The sequence below is a fragment of the Pocillopora damicornis genome, chromosome 2 (assembly GCF_964200805.1).
Source record: "Pocillopora damicornis chromosome 2, jaPocDami1.2, whole genome shotgun sequence".
NCBI classification, from domain to species: Eukaryota; Metazoa; Cnidaria; class Anthozoa; order Scleractinia; family Pocilloporidae; genus Pocillopora; species Pocillopora damicornis.
The window spans coordinates 19,024,384-19,044,968 of record NC_142671.1 but is presented as its reverse complement, the minus strand read 5'-3'; the positions used below and the strand labels follow the sequence as shown (position 1 = coordinate 19,044,968).

General features: G+C 37.8%; 1 protein-coding gene across 1 annotated transcript; it reads left to right on the top strand.

The window, feature by feature from the left end:
• Window positions 1–713: 713 nt before the first annotated feature.
• On the top strand, window positions 714–20,515 carry LOC113667456 (poly [ADP-ribose] polymerase tankyrase-1). The gene is made up of 35 exons (XM_027183275.2): window positions 714–945; window positions 1,759–1,827; window positions 3,159–3,314; window positions 4,222–4,317; window positions 4,529–4,565; window positions 5,356–5,431; window positions 5,650–5,744; window positions 6,144–6,210; window positions 7,067–7,137; window positions 7,462–7,577; window positions 8,157–8,278; window positions 8,643–8,734; window positions 8,841–8,919; window positions 9,324–9,495; window positions 9,570–9,649; window positions 10,216–10,361; window positions 10,853–10,919; window positions 11,420–11,518; window positions 11,680–11,773; window positions 11,889–11,935; window positions 12,047–12,125; window positions 12,484–12,593; window positions 13,203–13,325; window positions 13,747–13,812; window positions 14,276–14,540; window positions 15,078–15,163; window positions 15,436–15,562; window positions 15,716–15,807; window positions 16,146–16,223; window positions 16,567–16,623; window positions 16,780–16,828; window positions 17,305–17,382; window positions 18,048–18,156; window positions 18,969–19,125; window positions 19,837–20,515. Exons 1-35 carry the CDS (start codon window positions 756–758, stop codon window positions 19,909–19,911), a joined length of 3,522 nt encoding a protein of 1,173 aa, XP_027039076.2. The 5' UTR covers window positions 714–755; the 3' UTR covers window positions 19,912–20,515.
• The last annotated feature ends 70 nt before the right edge of the window (window positions 20,516–20,585 follow it).

Here is a 20,585-nt window from a genome sequence, read left to right as displayed (position 1 = left end):
TCATGCCAGGCCATTAGATGCATTCTCTTGCTTGTGAAAGGCTGCTGACAACACCGGAGTGTGCATAATGAAGGTAACGCATCAGGTCTTGACACAGTGACAGAGACCATGAAGATGTAAGAGATAAACTACAGACTTTGAAAAATCATACAACTATATGAAAGGAAAGCTGAAATTATTGATTTAGGAGAAGGGAACATTAAGTTGAATCTCTGAAAGTAGAGTGAGAGAAAATTTTTATTTCAGAGTTTTTAGTTATTATTTTCATTCACAAAGTTTCAGTGATTTATTTTGGCCCTTAAATTCTGTGTCTAAAATCTTAAAGTTGGTTCTTGCTTTAGCTGAGGGACCCATAGCCCAGCAGTATGGGACATCAAAAAAGTGAATAAGATGATTATTTGTAATTTTCATTGAAATTGTTTAATCAAGCTTGCATCTGTTATTTATTTTTAAAACATCTGTCTAATGACTTTTGAGGTACATCTTAAGTAAAGTATTAATATAACTTCCACAAAATCTGAACTGATTTCCAATAAAAATTTCCTCAACTTGTGTTTGCAGAAATCCTCTTCAACAACTCTTTTGAATGTCCATGCAATGACTGGTGTTGAATTGATCCCTGGGAAAACCATCAGATTCTCAGTCCAAAGGAGACCCCTTTGGACTGAGAAAATTTTATTAACCCATTCAAAAGCGGCATCTTAGAACATAGTGACGTCATTTGCATAATTGTGCTTTGCGGCTAACAAGCCAATATGGCGACAAGAAAGCCTCTTCACAGCAGTCACAGCTTTGATACGGAATCTAGCGAAGGGGGAAGAGAATTGTTCGAGGCTTGTAGAAATGGTGACGTAACAAAAGTCAGAAGAATAGTTAACATCAATTCCAATGTAAATCTCCGAGATACAGCCGGCAGAAAGTCATCTCCGCTACACTTTGCAGCAGGTAAGCGAATTCGATGAAAACAAACAAATGGCGCTCTCATCATTTCAACATCTCTGAAAGAAAGTCAGTTATTTTGTTCGTTTGCAGATGATCTGATCGATTTCTTTTGGATCGAAGTTATCTACTATGTTAAATTTCGCGATTTACGAGAAGCTTGTGTAATCTTGAATGCAGTAAGGATGTAATCTTTTTATAGAAACTTTCGCAAGCCTTTACCTCGACTTTTAGCGCTTTCTCTATTTTTACAGAAGCTGATTTGTAAAAGTTTATTTTATATATAATGATTTCTCGATTTACGTTGAAACGTTGCGTAACGTGTTGAAATAAACCAAACATGGAATTAGTTTTAGCGAATCGAAGCGGACAGAATTATCAAAATTATTGCCAGAGATAACTCTGTGATATGCATGTATGGCTGACATTTTACGAAATCCTAAACTGTTTTCGATTGTAATTTCTTTTTGCTGTGTGATCTGCTTCCTCTTTACTTACCTAACTATGGGATGACAGTTGTTCAAACGAAACTAAATTATTTGAAGTATAAATAGCACTTTTTAAAGGCCTTTCATTGTGACTTTTAAAGAACATGAATTTTTACAATGCATTTTTCTTGCCCCCGCTGAGAGACAGCTCACATGTATGGCGGAATGAAGAGAACTCAGAGGTGTATTGTGACGATTTGAGGAGTAAGATTTGAAGAAACTTTCATGAAACCAGTACCTTAGGGAAAGAGTCCTATAGTGTATGTAATCGCTAAGTGAGGAGTATTTTCCTTCTGTGTGTAAAGCTTGTCTTGTTACTTCTAAACTTCAGGATTTGGAAGAAAAGAAGTCGTGGAGTACTTGCTGCAACATGGAGCTGATGTGCATGCTAAAGATGATGGTAGGATCTGTTTACTCTTACAGTTTTCATTTTCACATGATTTATCATCTTGCCATACCCATAAGTACTACACTTTTTTTTTTTTTTTTTTTTTTTTACCTTGAGTCACTTTTGGGTAATCATAGACATATTTTTTAAGGGGGTCTTGTTGGTTTGTCAAATTTGGTTGTACTCCAAGATGGCTTAAGACTTTGTTGGGCAGAGCCAGGATGGCTCAAGTGAGACATGGGGCATGGCCAGGAGGAAGCTCTCATAGGAACTGTGGCGTGAATAGAGAGGCTGCAAGATATAAGTGGCCTCATGCTGAATTGCTAATGAGAGCTTGTTGGATGGCTTCTGAAAGTAATTGACAGCAAAGTATGATGTGGCCATAGTTGCATTATAGATCAAAGAAAAAGAGACTCCAGTGGGGGAAATGTTCTCTTCTGCAAGGATGCTACAGAGTCCAGAGTCCTGATATAAAAATGCTGATGATGTGGTTCATTTTGCTTTTGGTTTTGATGTTGTCCTTATTTTGGGGTTGTGTGCTTGTGGTTTGTTGTAATTTTAAATAACTCATGTTGCTGTTTTCTTTATGAACCATGTTTCCTTGCAGTATTGATCCTAACAGGGACTTGTTTAGCTCTGTTATTGTGGCCTTTAGAATTTATTAGTGATACAGTTGAATACAATTTTTTTTAGTCTAGAAAATCATGGATAGCCAAAATGAAAAATATTATTGTCTGTGTTGTGTGACACCTGTAGATATTTATAAGAATTGATATTTTTCATGTATTTGAGTACAGGAAAAAAAAGCTAAAAAAGCTGATGTCATGAAGTCCAATTGGAGGATAGAAAAAGGCAACATCCAATTATTTAAAAAGAGTGAATCTCAACATATTGATGAGAAATCAAAGTAAAAACATGCAAACTGCCTGAATCAGGAAGAAAGTTACCACTGGTTTTAGTTTTGCATCTCACTGAATAATAGGAGAGTGTACAAGTAAATTTTAGAGCAAAGTGAAACAGTACTAATGCAATTGTAGGCAACTTTAGTCCTCCCTGGAAATTGTTCCAAACTTGTCAATGACTTAAGACTAACATTCCATGTTTGTTAATACCCGTTTAATATGAACATATTGGTATTGAACTTTTACAGCTCAGAACTACACTCTATGAACTTGTCTTTTCAGTTCATTGTTTTCTTTCTCTCTTGCGCGACCATTTGCTGAAATTTAGTCAGTTATTGATTTTCTTTTATGTAGAGCAAAATTGTGGGTCAATCAGTTTTCCTTATGAATCTTCTGTAAATATAACTTTGTTAATTGGTTTGGATCAATTTGGTATTTCAGGAGGGTTGATACCACTTCATAATGCCTGTTCATTTGGTCATGCGGAGGTGGTACGATTACTTCTGCGACATGGTGCTGATCCTAATTCAAGAGATAACTGGAATTATACCCCTTTACATGAGGCTGCTGTGAAAGGAAAAGTGGATGTTTGTGTGGGTCAGTAGTGCAGCTTGTTGTAAAAATCACTTTCTTACAGATCCCTTGGTTTTGCATGTTGTTTATTAAGGATACTCCAGGTCCTCTGAAATACTCAAGGTCCATTGAATGAACCACTGTTGATTTGGTTTTACTTATTAAAAATAAAGACGTCAAATAAAATGATTCTTTCAGTGCACGACCATTGCATGACATGTTGATGTGAGCAGTGTTGTCTGTACTCTTGCTATTTACAACAGCAGATTGGCCAGTCAGATTGTGACATTACTGCCAATTGTGGTAAAAAAAATTTTGAGTAGAGGGTTTAGAAAATATCATTTTATGATTGTAATTTCAACCTTGGTTACTTTGCTTAAATGTGGTCTTTGAATCCATTCAAGCTTAATTACAGTCTGTGTTGTTATTAATAACTACAGAAGTTTCTTGGATTGTTTGCAACTTAAATATGAGTATAATTGCACATGTAAACTGTTTATCTCCTTTATTTAATGATTATCAAATACTATGTAAGGCAGAGCAAAATATCTTGATAAGATTGGTCAGAAGTGAGTAGATGACTATTTGCCAAAGCTGAAGGCAAATAATTAATTTGCGAGACATTGACAATTCATAAGGTCTCAGGATAATCAAACTAGATGATTATAAAGTAATGTGATTGCTGCAGTTATATTTCATTTTATTAGGGAATCTTTTTTAACAGATCAGACAAGCAAAGAATGTTTTTTGTGCTTGAAAGAGCATAAACACAACTACACAGGAACAGACTATTGTTTATAACAGAACACAATTAGATGGTATAACACATGAGCAGACCTTTATTTCTGGGCAGTTTTTTGAAGGTCACACTAATGAAAAGGAAGAAAAATTGTTTTGAATTTTATTTGTAATTCTTATTTTTATTCAATAGTTCTTCTGCAACATGGTGCAGACCCTAACATTCGAAATACAGATGGGAAGACAGCACTAGATGTTGCTGAAGCATCTGCCAAACTAGTTTTGACAGGTATGGGTTTTTCACAAAGTATTTTCTGGTTTTTATGTTAAATAGGCCATACAGTGTACCCAGTCCACTCCCTGGCCCTTTTACTCTTTTAATCTTGTAAAACCAGATACTTTTCTTACTTGTTTCATTGTTAAGATATTACTGGGGATATCATTTGAAGTGTAGTTTTTTTCAACTAATATCTCCCTTTATGAATTCCTTCATCTTTCAGGGGAGTATAAGAAGGATGAGTTACTGGAGGCTGCAAGGTATGTGCATGCAGAACAACTGTAATATGCAAATTAATAGGGACCTTCAGTAAACAGGGATTGCAATGGCAACTAGGACATGGCAAAACAAAAGATTTAATGGGCAGAACAATAGCTCAGGGCATGCGTTTTAAAACTGTGTATGTTTCCTAGCCGTCCTCTGCAAAAACAGCAATGTGAAATCACCAAAAATTTGTGTGGTCTGAGGACAGAAACTTGGATGCAATTTTATTAGTATCAATTTGGAACTCATGCTGAACTCAAGGTGTGGCACTGTAAGAGACAGTGTACACATCCAGCTGTCCGCAAAATTCTAACTTAAGATATAAATTCACTATGGATTAATGTCTTCCTCTGCATTGCCATCCTGATTGGTCCCTAATGGGTTGTGAGCAAGTCCCTTTGACTGTAATACTGATGCTCTTGCAGGTCAATGTCAACACAGTGATACAAGGAAGTTAATTACTGAAAGTGGGCTTAGTCAAAAATGCTGTGGTTGAACATTCGATTAAGCCCTACAAGCACTATGTCTTTGAATGTTTATTTTGTTCTTTCTGATTGCTGCATAGTTCATTTTCTCTTTTTTTCACTTTGTCATGGTGATTTTCATGTGTTTAAGTGTACAGCTATTGTAGTCATTATCATTTTTGAAATAGTTTAGCACCTTTCTTTTGAAAGTTGTCTTGATTTATTTTTACTGTGGTGCACATGCTTTTGAGAATGGTTAACATGTAAAAATGTGTCAATCAATCAAATTATTAATTTCTTTTGTTTGTTTTCTTTTTTGTAGAAGTGGCAATGAAGAGAAGCTCATGTCTCTTCTTACCCCTCTGAATGTTAATTGCCATGCAAGTGATGGAAGGAAGGTTAGCTTAAGCCTGTGTAAAAAGAATATAAAGGAAAAATATTTTTAAAAAATATTCAGTCTTTTGTTTCATTTACCACCCCCTCCACACATCATCTTATTAGTGAAACTACTACATCAAGTTACAACCCATTCAGTCTTGTTGAATAACATGTAATAGGTTCTCAAGGATGCACTATCTTGGTTATTATTTGAATATTGTTCTTTGATTGTTGTCAGTCAACTCCACTCCACCTAGCTGCTGGTTATAACCGTGTCAGAGTTGTTCAGCTTTTGTTACAACATGGAGCAGATGTACATGCCAAAGACAAAGGGTGAGTGAACTTGTACATGTAATTCAAGGTAATTGACACTTGCCGAGTCTGAAAGTTATCTGAAAACAAAACTATAGGTAATCTTCCCTTTCACTGGTTTTGGATTGAGTAAATAAATTATAAGTGAATTATGATAAATGTTTGGATTGGGATCATGAGAATTTGGTTCAATTTTTAGGATTTATACAACATATACAAACGTGAATAACCTTTATATACACTGCAGCCTCTTGTCTCAGCCTGTCAAAAAGTTTGGGATAAGACTTCAGACTGGTCAGATTGACTTGATTACTTTAATTATTTTTATAAAGTAACATTAAGCAGGATTTTCACTATTTAGAGTTAAGATTTTATGTTGTTATTGATTATTATTGACACCTGTCTAATGTTTTTTTTCAGTGGTTTGGTGCCATTACACAATGCCTGCTCATATGGACATTATGATGTCACTGAATTATTAATAAAGGTAACTGAAGAATACTTTTGTTCAAACTTGTGGTAATTATAACAGTTTTAATTCAGTGAATATTTTTGCTGGCTCATGATTGGTCTAAAAGTATCATATGGTTGAATATGCCCTGGCTAAAACTGGGAAATATAAGAGGATATGCCCCAATTGATATTCCCCAATTTTTAAACCTTGCATATATTGCCATGAAAGTGTTCATTTGAAATTTAATTCAAGATGAAAGAAGGTCTAGCTATTGTTACTGAAGAATGGACATATCTGTCTGTTTATTAAGTCCTACTAGAGAACACTGAACAGTAAGCATTCTACTTAGCAAATAGTGTGCTGTATGTTGACATTTTTCTGGCACATTGCCAAAATATTTGAAGGATGATAAATACCATTGCCTCCATTTGGTGCAAAAATATGCACAGATATTTGTCCCCTTACATAATCTGTTTTGAGATGTGAACAGTTTTCTGAAAGCAAAGTTGAGGGAAACTTTGAGCTTCAAAGAACAGATACATCCAAGGAAATATACCCTTGCATGTTTTTGTGTCAAATAGAGGCTATAGTCTATTTATGATCCATTAAATATTTTTGCTTGCATGATTTGTCTCAAGGCTTCAAAGGACTGGATATTCCCCAGCTAAAACTTGGACATTATCTCTTCCTTGAAGCTCACAGTTTTCCTTGAGCTTTGCTCTCAAAACATTTTTGCATCTTGGAACAGATAATTTCTGCTAACAAATATCCATGCATTTTTTCATGCCAAAAAAAGGATATTGTTTATATATTATGATGTTTTTATACTTGCTGATGTGTTTGTATGAGTCTTATTTTAGAAAGTTTGATATCTTTTACTCTTTTGTAGCATGGTGCAAGTGTTAATGCCATGGACTTGTGGCAGTTTACTCCTTTACATGAGGCAGCTTCCAAAGCAAGGTAAATGAACTGTGTTTAAAATTAGCTGATAAACAGCAGTTGATAATAATATTATTTATCAGAATCTATTGAAGAGGCTGCTTCTCTTGAGAAGGAGGGCCATCTGTCTTTCATTTTTATCTTACCACATTTGAGTGCTCAAAGTACTCCTTTTGAATTTTTTTTTGTTGGCACAGATGGTCAATGAAGAATATCAAACTTGAAAAAGGGAGAAATATATATGTATAATTATATATATGTGTGTTTTTAGTGCAAAAGAAGAGTTTCCTAATAAATGAGTTTGTCTTGACCATTCTTGAAGCCTTTTCATCCTTTTTATTTTAGGGTGGAAGTGTGTTCTTTGCTACTAGCTCATGGTGCTGACCCCACATTACTTAACTGTCACTCCAAGGCTGCTGTTGATGCTGCTCCAACAAGAGAACTTCAGGATAAGCTTTCTTGTATGTACTGTTTACATGCATGCTCCATTCGAGGCTGTTCTTTAGTATTGTGTTTCAGCCATATCTTAGAACCTGATAGCAAGCCTGTCAATAACTTTGGCAGTGAAAGGCAGAAAAGTAATAGTGGGCAGCTAGGTCATGGTGCACACCTTGTTGTTTGGTCAGATAAAACGCAAGACTGGTAATTAATCAGTTGAGTTGTTTCAAGCATTTTGTGAAGTTCCCATAAGCATTCTGAATGTGGAATCAGTTTGCACCTATTAACCTGTTATTGTGAACTAGGCAGCAGTTTTGATCAGCTACAATGAATAAGCTCTTACTGGCAGCTCTATGATAGGTGCATTTGTAAAATAACATTTTAGCTTTTGTGTAAACTTGTAATTTTTTTTACTTCTTTTTTACTGAGCAGTGACTTTTTTCTCTCCAAAGGAAAGTTAGAGTTTTTTTTAACTAGTCCCCTCTTAATACTTATCGTCCTAATTCAAACTCAAACAAAGCTCCTACCCTTGCTGAGACAACTTAGCTATAACCTATCTTTTGTTTTTAATATTGTTAATTTGATCTTTCCTTCCTTTTCAGTTGAATTTAAGGGTCATCAGCTTTTGGAAGCAGCCAAGTTATGTGACTGTACGAAACTGAAGAAGCACATCACCCCAGAGATCATTAACTTCCAGCACCCTCTTACTCTTGAGAGTTCTTTGGTGAGCATATGTGGTTTCCTGATAACAAGCTGCTATTTGTGAATATAGACAGTTATTTTTGCTGTCTAAGACAAGAATCATACATTTGGTTGCTGGGTTAGGGCAAGGAACTAAATTAATAACATGTTGTGATTGTCACTGTTTGTAAATTTACCAAAAATTGAGACCCTGTCAAGATGTACCCTTGGCAGGACAGAGTTGAAACCTCTACCCACCTACACCCTTTAGGGAATCCAAGTCTTTGTTGAATTAAATATTAACTTAATATCGATTTGGCTTTGTTAGACAAGTTACAATAACTTATGTGTTCAATTACATAATGTACACAACATTTTAATAACAATGTACCTGCTTTTCTTTTTAGCACCTTACGGTTGGTTCTGTTTGTCAAAAAAGGAAAGCTGCCATTGAATTACTGTTGAAGAAAGGAGCGGACACAAGCTTACAAAACAAAGAGTAAGCATTACATGAATTAGTTTTTCTCCTTGTGAGTTTTCCAGCTATCTTCAGGGTTTAGTTTATGTAGGAAAGTAATATTGTTGATGAATTTGTTTCTTTAAAGCTCCTTGACACCTCTTCACATTGCCTCAGAAAAGTCACATCTTGATGCTGTGGAACTATTGATGAAAAATGGTGCTAAGGTAAGGGCCAGCTGCCATTGTGATAGGTTTAGTGTTCTATGGGAACATCAACAAGAGCTGGCATGCAGCAGATGGGCTACAACTACATTTTGTATCTACATGCATGTCCATTCTGTTCATTCAAATTTTCAGCCTTCATTTGAACCAAAGATAGTTTACTGAGAAGTGAACCACATGTTCTTGAAATCCAAACCTTTGCTTAAGACTAACAGGACATTATTATTATCACTTAAAAGAATAAAACTGTGTTGTGATCACTAGGGAGAATAAAGAAGATTAACTTTAGTCTAGTTTCTGCTTTCAGCCTAACGTTTCGGCCTAACGTTCAGCCTAACGTCTCAGCCCTCCAGAGTGAGGTATGAGTTATTGCTTTATTCAACCTTTCACATTTCATTTTGGCAAAGGTCAATACAGTAGATGCTCTAGGAGAGACTCCTTTACATCGTGCTGCAGCTGCTGGGCAGATGTCAGTTTGCAGAGTCCTACTTACGCATGGTGCAGACATAGGATTGCGATCTTTTCAAGGCCATACTGCAGCAGAAGTTGCCTCGGAACCTGTTCAAAAAATTCTACAAGGTAAAAGAAATTACCTTTTGTTGCCATTTAGATGGTATCATATAGGAGTACTGATTTAAAGGAGTCTCTTTCAGAGGATCCACCTTCAACTGGTTCAGATGTGGAGAAGCAATTACTTGAGGCTGCAAAATCAGGTGACATGGAACTTGTAAAGGTAAACTTGTATGGTATTTCTGTTTTGTTTTTGTTTATTTTCACGAGAATAATACCCTGTGCACTCCCTGGAATGTCCAATAATGTATGCTGGGGCTAGCCTGAAGGATGTGGGGCACTTAATTGTGTTTTCAATTTAGTTTAGGTAAGCCATAAAGGTATTTCATAGGGAGAGCCATAGGAGAGAAAGGGAAAAAAGGAAAAACTTGGTCCCTGTGTACCTGTTGTTACTTTGCTGCAACCAGACATGCCACATACACCACTTTTTCAAGTTCCTCCTCCCATGCACAACTCTAATTTCATGCTTGCCTGGACATTGCTGCTCCCTGCCTAAAAGCACATAAAAGACAAGCCTGTATTGCAGGCCAATTTAGTTCATGGGTGTTTTCTGGAAATGTACTTCATGAGCAGTTGTTGGTTGTAAATAAAAAAGTAAACCTGGTTGTTAAGTTCAGTTTGTAATTAAATTTTCTAATATACATGCAGTCATCAACAACATATGATCATTTTTTCATAATGTTTATTAGTTATCATCAATACCCTAACTTGACGCTTCCTATGTTTTAGAAACTGTGCACCCCACAAACAGTAAACTGTAGAGATCTTGAAGGACGGCACAGCACTCCTCTTCATTTTGCTGCTGGTTACAACAGAGTGGCAGTAGTGGAGTATCTGCTACAGAATAGAGCTGATGTTCATGCTAAAGACAAGGGGTAACAAATTTCAAAACATATTTTCATTGAATTGTAATAGTTTTGGTGAATTTAGAGATACATTTGCCATGAATGTTGAGTATTATGTAGTATCCTGCCATAATCACCTTGTGCAAGATGATTCAAACACTAAACCACTACAGTAATTTACAAAATGGCTTTGGCACAGATTTTTGTCTTTTCTGAAGAAGAAAATGAAAGAAAACGAGAGTTGCTTTGATGTTCAGTGCAGTAGTTTTTAGAAAATGTTCTTAAGCTGGCTATGATTGTTAATTGATCTTCTTGATTTCCTGTTGGGGACTATTCAACAGTGTCCACTTCAACTTTGGTAAATACCCTTTGATAGGGATTGAATTTTTTTCAGATAAAGCCATGAATTGATGCCTCCCTTCCCCTGTCTGTTTTGGTTGACCAAAATTACTAGATATAAAGTGTGGGCATGAAGTGTGATACAAATTCGCTTTTTCTCTCCTTCATATTTTTTTTTTCAGAGGGCTGGTACCACTACATAATGCTTGTTCCTACGGCCACTATGAAGTAGCTGAATTACTTGTTAAGGTAATGCAGAGACACCTACACTATGCAAACAAACTTAACGGCAGTGACCATGTATTTGTTACTTTATTTGAGGTCAGCTCTCCTAGAAACGCAATCAACTATTTTTAATGAGGGTTGAAATGACAGATTGACCACTCTTGAGATGAATTTAATGCTGTAACCGCTAAGCGTGACAAGCTTCTAATTTCACCTTTTAGTACTACCTTTGAATCATAAGTTGAGGTCATGAAAATAAAGGAAATGATCACCAATTTCAGAAGCTCCTGATTGTCACTGAAATTCTCCAAGTCAGTACCATGGGAGATATACTGTAAAGAGAACAGTCTGGACGATATGATTACTAATCTTGGTGTATAAAGGGTTGATTTGCATAATAGGAGCGTTCTCTTTGAGCAATTATGGTAGTATAGATTTATTTTCGTTCCAACACAAATGCTGTAATGCGATTCTAAACAAAGAAATGGGTTGCTTGAAATCTTTCATTCTTTTCTATTATGTAGCATGGTGCTGTTGTCAATGTGGCTGATCTCTGGAAGTTTACTCCACTTCATGAAGCTTCCGCTAAAGGAAAATTTGAGATCTGCCGGCTTTTGCTGAAGGTATATTTCTGGTAATATAGAATAACACAAACATAGAAATGATTTATCATGAATAAACAAACATGGTTAAGGATGGAGAAGAATATCACGGACTGCTGTTTAAACTTAGTATTAATATTCACAAATCATGATGTGGCTTCTTTGTTTTCTCATTTCTTCAGCATGGAGCTGATCCTCTAAAGAAAACTCGCGATGGTCAAACTCCCTTGGACCTTGTGAAAGAAGGAGACACTGATGTAGCAGACTTGCTGAGAGGTGAAATTCTCTAACTTTACGGCAAAATTGAGATTAAGTGGTGTACTTCTGTTGTGTTGAATTTATAGTTTTAAAAAGTATTAAATGTGAGACTGGCTTTATTCTTTTGTGGTAGGCGATGCGGCTTTGCTTGATGCAGCGAAGAAGGGAAACTTAACAAGGGTAATTATTGCAGTGTACGAATTAAAGCAACATTTCCCCATTGGTATATCTGTGCTCTTATGTTAAAGGTGAAGACATGACAATGAGTAACAATGTGTGTACTTTTCTTAGGTCATGAAACTGTCCACGCCGGAAAATATCAACTGTAGAGATACTCAGGGACGCAACTCGACTCCTCTGCATCTTGCTGGTACATGAGTGCATTTTGTTTGATTAACTCATTTGTACAAACACTCGTGCGAATAACAAGAGTCTAATGCTTCAAACAGCATCTTTTCCAAATTCGTAATACTGATCAATTTATCATTTCAGTTTTTTCACTCAACAATCAATAATCACGAATTATTTATAGAAACGAAAGGTCTTTCTCAACTGTAACTGTTTAGAAAGGTTATTTGGAGGTGTTTTTGTCCCCTTAAGTGCGATGAAATATGAGTAAAGCCACGTTAAAGAGATGACATGTTGATATCACGTGTAGTCGAATGAGGACGTTTTCTTTTGTCCCTGGTTCCTTTACGGTTAATTGTTACGTCCTTTGTCTTCTGCAGCTGGTTACAATCATTTTGAGGTTGCCGAGTATCTGTTGGAGAATGGAGCTGATGTAAATGCTCAGGATAAGGGAGGGTTGATACCATTACACAACGCTTCTTCTTATGGCGTAAGTTTACTCCTATTGTGTTGCTTTATGTTGGACCCGTTACCCCTAAAGGTTATACCGGTCTTTGAAGAATTGCGCCCCGGGACTTATAACCAAAATTAACCCTCTCCACCCTAACATCTGTATGTATATTCTCCATACTGTTCCCTATACATTCTCTAAGGTGCTGATGCGGAGAATTTGTGTCATAATCCAGAGCTTCTCTAATTGGTTACCATTTTCTTTATTCTCATTACCTTACTGTGTGATTTTGGGGTGATATTGTAAGGAGAAATTGGATGCTAGTCACTCTTTGGGGATAAAGGGTTAAAACTCCTACAACATCCGGTTAGAAGAGAAGAAACTATTTCCAGGAGCCAATGAGAACTCAACGTGAAAACAAGCAACCTGCTTGGAGCCTGGGGAAATGCGCAGGACCAAATCATGATCGGTTTTACTTTTGAATCTGATTGGTTTAGAAAAAAGCGCGAATTTTCGGGATCAATCACATAGCGAAGTAAAGTAAAATTAAGGCAATCTTGGAGTCTTCTCAAAATAAGCGCTTGTACACAGCATTTTCAAACATGTTTGATTTCGATTTCTTACTTGAGTACTTGATGTTTATTTTAGCATGTGGATATTGCGTCTCTTCTCATAAAACATAACACCGATGTAAACGCCACTGACCGTTGGCTTTTTACTCCACTACACGAAGCCGCCCAGAAGGGAAGAACTCAGCTCTGTGCTTTACTGGTACGTGTGATAACTTAGATCATTTTAATGCCTCTTTCTGTTATTGATGAGCGAAATCTTAAGTCATGACATAAGCAAATAAAATAAAGGAGAACATCACAGGGAACCACTTAAAACCCAGATGTAGCATCAGCGAGAGAATTCACTGTGGTGCGATCGGTTTTTCTTGTGCTCATGATTGGGTACGAGGATAGCGCGATTTTTCTTTAACAACCACTTTATTTCGTACGGAAACATAACCACAGCAATACCGGGTTATTTGCGACACAGAACTGAAAATTGCTCCACCTTCTGTGTGTACTAATTATTTGAAATTGGGTTATTGTAATTTTTATTGATTATAGGTACGTAATGCGCGCTTGGTTCCATGGAAAAATTTAGAGTTAATCTTCGATTTTCTTTTATTCTTCCATTTTCCTAGTTGGCTCATGGTGCAGATCCCACCATGAAGAATCAGGAAGCACAGACAGCTCTGGATCTTGCCACAGTAAGGAACTCCAAATGAAATTATCAGTTTCTAGAAGGATGACTGTAGAATATCTCTTTCTGCGACGGGTCGTGTTTTAAAACGCACCCGCCATGAGGCTACCGACTCGCTCAGTTCTCTGTTTTTGTTTTTGTTGTTGTTGTTGGAATATTTAGGTACTACGGTTGGGGTATCGAAAATTTTTAGAAGTGCAAGGTTGTCATTTTCAGTCCATAATATTCTTCTCAAACTTAGACGTCTTTGCTCTTGGTTTAATGTGTTTTGCGTTTTGCGTTTTGCTTTTTCGTGAGTGTGTGTGTTTTCTTTCTTGCTGAACTAATAGCCTGGAACCTCTTTTTTTTTTGTCGAAGGCGGTTTTCCTCGTTGTACAAATTTGCTGAAATATCGTGAAGTTTCCCAGTAGTAGTGTCAATTCCGATTGCCATGAATAACCTTTCTTACGCATCTCTCTCTTTCATGACAGGCGGAGGATGTGAAGTGTCTGTTGAGTGACGCTATGATGGCCCATGTAAGTACCAGCCCCCCGAGTACCCCGGCCCCTACCACACCCTCAAACAGCAATGCGTCCCCTTCACCCAATACCAGCAACACCAGCAACACCTCGCCACTGTCGCAGGCCAATGCTAGCTTACTGGCTAATAGTCCTGCAGGCTCAGGAGATGGAGCCGTCAACAAGCGATCCATTGCCGAAGCTCAGGGATGTGGAGAGACACGGATTATGATACCAGGTAAATATTTCTTCTTCTCTAATACGCCTTTATAATTCCTGTGCTTATAAAAATTCAGAAGGAGCTTTTGGTGGCTTTACAACTGAAGGGATAAACTACCGGAATACGTAAAAGTTCGCAGAATGCTGATAAGGAAGCGCTCTTTATTTTATCACAAGAAAAACAATTTCTTAACTCTACAGCAGGCTTTTTACTGTCCATGGTGCTCGACGAGAAAGTCTTTGTATCATCCTCTATTTGTTCAGCTTTTTCTGGGGATTGATTTGAAGAAAAAACAAAAAGTCAAAAAAGGAATGGGTGGGATGCAAAAACCTTTCAAGCGATGTTCTCATGTAAAGGGCTAGACATGGGGGGGGGGGGGGTGCGTCTAACCAGCATAAAATGATGGAGGGGTGGGAGTGGAGAATGGGGAGGGCTTTTATGTGACAATTGTTGCGAAATTCTTACCATTGGAGAGACCGTAGACCACTGCCTCCAGTGCCTTTTTGTATTTCATAATTTCTACACTGGTGATGATTTGAACATATCTTTTTTAAGGTCATCCTGGTTTGGATCTTGATGTTGGTGACTTCCTTGACAGCTTACAACTGAATAACCTGAAGGATATATTTGAAAAGGAGCAGGTTAGGAACTGTAAAAAGGTCTTAGAATAAGAAACTTTCTATTTAAGAAATTTTCTTCTGGAGATGAACTTTGTTCGTTTGTCTCACAATAGAGTCACTTGATCGCGATCAACATCAAAAGTGACTCTATCATGAGACTAAGGAACAAAGTTCATCTCCTATCTTACACCACGATGAACAATAAACACATATTTTATTACAAGTTTCTTCTGTTTGTTAGTCCTGAGTTTGACATTCTGTAATGACGTGTTGGCTTTTTTTGTGGTACCCAGATTTCCTGGGATGTGCTGGTTGATATGGGCCACGAGGAGCTGAAAGAGATTGGTATCCATGCATTTGGGCACAGGCATAAAATCCTTAAGGCGGTGAAGGAGAAACTGTCTGGACTACCAGAACTTGGTGAGCTTTGTCATGCTGCCCGTGATGTAGAGATATTAAAATACATGGAAAATTGTGATGTATTTGTTACTGAGATTAACAAAGAATTCACGAGCGTCTTAGGGCCCGCAGTGGCTCAGGTATTAACATAAGTACTGTTTTAATATGTTTTAGGCGGTGGTCCCTTCACCTATTCCAACCAACAGGGAACTGTTTTTTACGAGTTGTCAGTGGATGATAAAGACTATGTATCAGTAGCGGAAGAGGTATTTAATGTGTTTCTTTCTAGATAAAACAAGAAAGATTTTCATGGTAGCGACCAGCAAACAATTGTTCGAGTGCGCGCGCTCGAATCCTAAAGTTCTCTAACCATTATGTTATGAATTTGTATTAATTTGATTACTGTAACCTAAACTTTAGCACCTCAATATGGCTATAGGTCACTAACGCTTTACCAGTTAGGTTTTGTGATTTGCCTACCTCCCCCTCCCCCCCCCCCTAAAAAAAAGGGTATTCTATAAATGTAGGAGAGAAAAAGGAGGGGTGCTCTCACTCGAGTCCCATCCCTATTCCTGTGAGTATGTCTGACTTTTTTTGCCTGTAGATGCAGAGCACTGTAGTAAAACACAAGAAAGATGGCGGACAATCCGGAGGGGTCTTTGATTCCTACCATATTTTAAGGGTAAGTCTGACCGAAACAGGTTCGCCTATAGGATGGCGACACAAGGCTATGAGACCTGAAAGAGTTAACGCTGACGAGTTTACATATCAATGAAACAATTGTTCACATCTTTTAAGGTACTTTGGATTCTGTAGTTTACGGAATTTTTGTTCGTTGATATAAGAATCTGAACAGTTTTAACAATTGTTACTATCACACTCGACCCTGTTTATGCCCGCTGGTCTCATAAATTTGAGAGAAACACGACTGCACAAACATTTGGCCACATTTGCGCTGCGTCAAGCAATAGATTATCTCTCTCCTGCAATTACTAATACATACGCATGATGTAATTCTTTTTCAGATTCAAAGGGTTATAAACAAGCGTCTGTGGGATAAGTACGTGTACAGGAGGAGAGAGGTGAGAGCCTTTTGAGCGAGAACCAAAAGCTGATCGATTATTTCCTTTCCAGCTTGTTGATTTTAGTAAGGAGAGGTTACGTGTTTGTTGTCATTCAAGTTTGGTGAGGTTTTCATCATCAGTCTATATTCGTCACGAAATCATCTTCTTTTCCAGGTTGCAGAAGCTAACCACAACCATAGTAACGAGAGGATGCTTTTTCATGGTATGTGCTTGAACCAGTTTCAGCGTTATTGTGTAAAGTAACAGATAGTGACCTGCGTTTAAATTTATAACCAGGCTTGGTTACAAAACAAAACACACCAATAACAGCAAACCAGGGGGCTATAAGTGGCGACACGTAAACTTTCGACCTCGTCGCCTGACGAAGACTGGCTGGATAGCAGTCGAAACGTCACGATCGATGCAATTGATAGCGTGGCTCTACGTTATCTTTAACAGTCATGAAACTCTGGAAATATCAAGATATCGCCTACTCGTGAGTAAAGTGTACTCTTTCTCCAATTCGTCTGTGAACGGACCTTTTTTCTCAGAAGCTGAAATTCGGAAACCAAATACGTATGCGATACTGAGTGTCTAACTCGCCCAACCGCTTTTTTTTATAGTCCGTGGATCATTTTGAACGAATTAAGGTGAATGGTTATCTTCAAAGATTAATCTCAGATCTGTCTTTGAACTCAGGGTCGGCATTTATACACGCTATTCTGCAGAAAGGATTTGACGAACGTCATGCTTATATCGGAGGCATGTTTGGCGCGGGTGAGTTTTTCCTTTTTTAGCTACGTTTGGTTCTGTTCAGTAAACTTGCGCTTTGCCGCAACCAATCAGATGGAAGACTAAAAGCAATCGTGGCTTGGTTATCTGCGTTTTTGTGCGCTCGATGTCGTTCACTTGTTTTTACCTTTAGATCTCATTGGTTCCTAGTGATATTTAACAACTATTCACTGAAGTAGAGGTGGTTGGTGGTAGATATTTATCATGCCGCGAAGCGGCGAGGTAAATATTCAACGCTAGCCACCGACATTGAAGTGAATAATTGTTTAATAAACTAAAACAGTGAGATAATATAGTGCAAAAAGATTATTTTAACTCGTTTATTCCTGCAATTATGACAATATTTTTGGGAGCAAATTCCGCTCATGTTGTTCAGAGGTTACTTGCAGAGGACATAGCCAATCAGAGCACGCCTTCAATGCTGGCCACAGTTTTAGTATATACTGATGAGATTTCTTCTGATTGCCGTTGTCATTGTCAGTTCGTTTTGGTGTGGTTACATTCAATCGATTTGTCATCTGATTGGTTCGTTTGGAATAGTGTCGTCATCAGGACTGGATAGACGATTCCTTAAACCAAATGAACTTGAACTAGACCTTTTACTTTAGTTAATAATGCATCTATTTTTGTATCATTCTCTTTCTATTCAGGTATTTACTTTGCGGAAAATTCTTCCAAAAGCAACCAGTATGTATATGGTATTGGTGGAGGATCAGGTTGTGCTCTCCACAAGGACAAATCTTGTTACCTATGCGAAAGGTAACGACGAACTGCGAGTTTTTCTTACAGCTCTCGATAGGAGTAAACAACGTTGAATACATATATTTTGTTTTGGAACAATAGATTGTGTGTATGTTCCCTTTAGTTGTAGTTTCTTATGAGGAAAAATTTGAGCGCTGACAACTCTTTTCGCGAGCGTTGTTGTTCAAAACTTTTACGGATGTTTTTCGCCTTGAGGTTATTTTGTCAGCGTGTTAGTGGGGAAGTGAACCGTTTATGTGATCGAAAGTCGTTTTTATTAAGACCGTTTTAACATCTGGAGGTGGGTTAACAGTTACCATATATTGAGTTGTGCACAATTTGCCTTAACAGGAAGGTGTTGACAAAATATAGTGTGATACGGTAAAAGAACACAAAACGAAAACAATTAACTAAGAGGGAACGAGGGAACGAGGGAACGAGGGAACGAGGGAACGAGGGTGATCAACCGTGGAGGCGATTGCCCCGGATTGGAAATGGAAATCTCGACAGCCATAATATTCCTCGATGTTTAAACCATGACTTAGTCCCTAAATTCGTTACACCCTAACATCAGTTTGCAAGTCCTCTGTACTGTTCTCTGTACTTTTCCTATGTTGCTTACTAGGAGAATTTGGTTAATAATCAAGAGCTTCTTGACCCCGCGATCATTTCTTTTATATTCTTTTACATTCGTGACCAGAATATTTGATTCAGGGGTGATACTATTGTACGAAATTAGATGCTTAAAGGGGTTAAGGCAACGTCCAGCCGGCGGTCCAAAGAAAAACAACATTGTCACATGTGATTTTCATGTATATCTGAATCATCAGGCAGTTGCTGCTATGTCGTGTGGCTCTTGGTAAGCCATTCTACCAGTTCTCTGCCGTCAAGATGGCGCATGCACCTCCAGGGCATCACTCAGTGATCGGTCGTCCGAGCTCGGAGGGACTCTCGTTCGCAGAATATGTTGTATACAGAGGAGAACAGGTACACAAGCATTGTTTGCACCATCCATTTCCGATAGCAAATAGTAATAGCTGATTTATAAAATACTGTCATATTAACAACCGGCGGTGGAGCATGGGAACAGGGTGTGTAGGCCCCCCTCTCCCCCTCATACCCCTTAAACGAATTTTTTTAGAGGAATTGTTCCCCTCTCCCAGTTCTGGTGCCAAAAATACCACAATCGCTGGCTAAAATTGGTTTGAGAAATGTTTCACTTATCATAGGTCTCATCGTCAGGATTGCGTTTTACTAAATTATGAGTTTTAGAAAGTTTTTTCTTTAACAGCTCCGGCCATTGTGCCTGTGTGCACCGGCCAAATATTCAAGTGACGTTTTGCGAAAGGGGTATCCGCTTGTCTCGGGGAAGTACGACCTTTCCCCTTCCCTCCACGTTCATAACGCTTCGTTGCCTCTGCTCTTTCATATGCAGGTGTGGGTGCCCTTTGATATGATGCTGTTTCTTTCAGAGTCTTCAGCTTAGTGTGGGGGTGTCTGTGTGTGACGTTTGTGTGATTAAGAGACCTTTAGAGAATCAATAATATTTGTACCGGCAGAGTGGAATTTGGTTTCCTAAGTATTTTGGCTAATGTTAGCACTGCTGTGATCCACTACATTTATATCCTTGTGTAGTTGCACTCTGGTTACAATTTGTTTACACGCCTAACAACATTTTTGTTATTATCGTCACTGTAGGCTTATCCAGAATACCTGATCACTTATAAGATCGTCAAATCCTCGGGTGCGGAAGGTGGCAGTTCTCCTGAATGAATTCATCCTGTAAATAATTCCCGTTCATCTTACATTGTACTGGAAGTAGGTCGACAGCTATTGTGGTGATGAAAGAGATGAAGAAAAGCGTGGGCTATTCGCCCTCCAGAAGAAAATGTCCACTGTGATTTAATCAAAGTTATAAGTTAATCAGAAATTTTTACATAAATTTCCCATAAAAACGAACGACGTGATATTAAAGACGTTCCTTAGTGCATTTTTGTAAATAAGACGAGTTTTTTTCGCGATGTATTCACGCTGTATTGACAGGCTGTTGTGTATCGACGTTTTGAAGATCGATCTTCAGTGCATTCATTGAATAACTCCTCGCGATTTTCACATTTAAAGGAGAGAACTGCATGATTTTGCGCTTTGTGAAAGCCAGTGATCAACAGCTGGAATTTGCAAATCGCGATACACTCGAATGTAATGTGAACAATTTCTCAAAGTTTCTCAGTAGATAATTAACAAGTACGAGTGACACTGAGCTGTTCAGATTGTTGTAAGTTAAAATGCAGCTGTAGGACTAGCATCAATGACTAAAAAATATTGTAAATATTTAAGATATGTTAATAAAAGAGCGATTTTTGTGTGAGTGCTGAAAGTAAGAAGGAATTTCTCTGCTTTTGTTTTAGCATGTTACATGATTTGCTACAAAACTACCGCTTCAGATT

Coding starts and splice junctions, on each gene's coding strand:
- LOC113667456 (XM_027183275.2), top strand. CDS start 756: ATGGCGACAAGAAAGCCTCTTCACAGCAGTCACAGCTTTGATACGGAA. Junction 7,578..8,156: donor ACTTCAGGATAAGCTTTCTT/GTATGTACTGTT, acceptor CTTCCTTTTCAG/TTGAATTTAAGGGTCATCAG. Junction 11,936..12,046: donor AGAAGGGAAACTTAACAAGG/GTAATTATTGCA, acceptor TACTTTTCTTAG/GTCATGAAACTGTCCACGCC.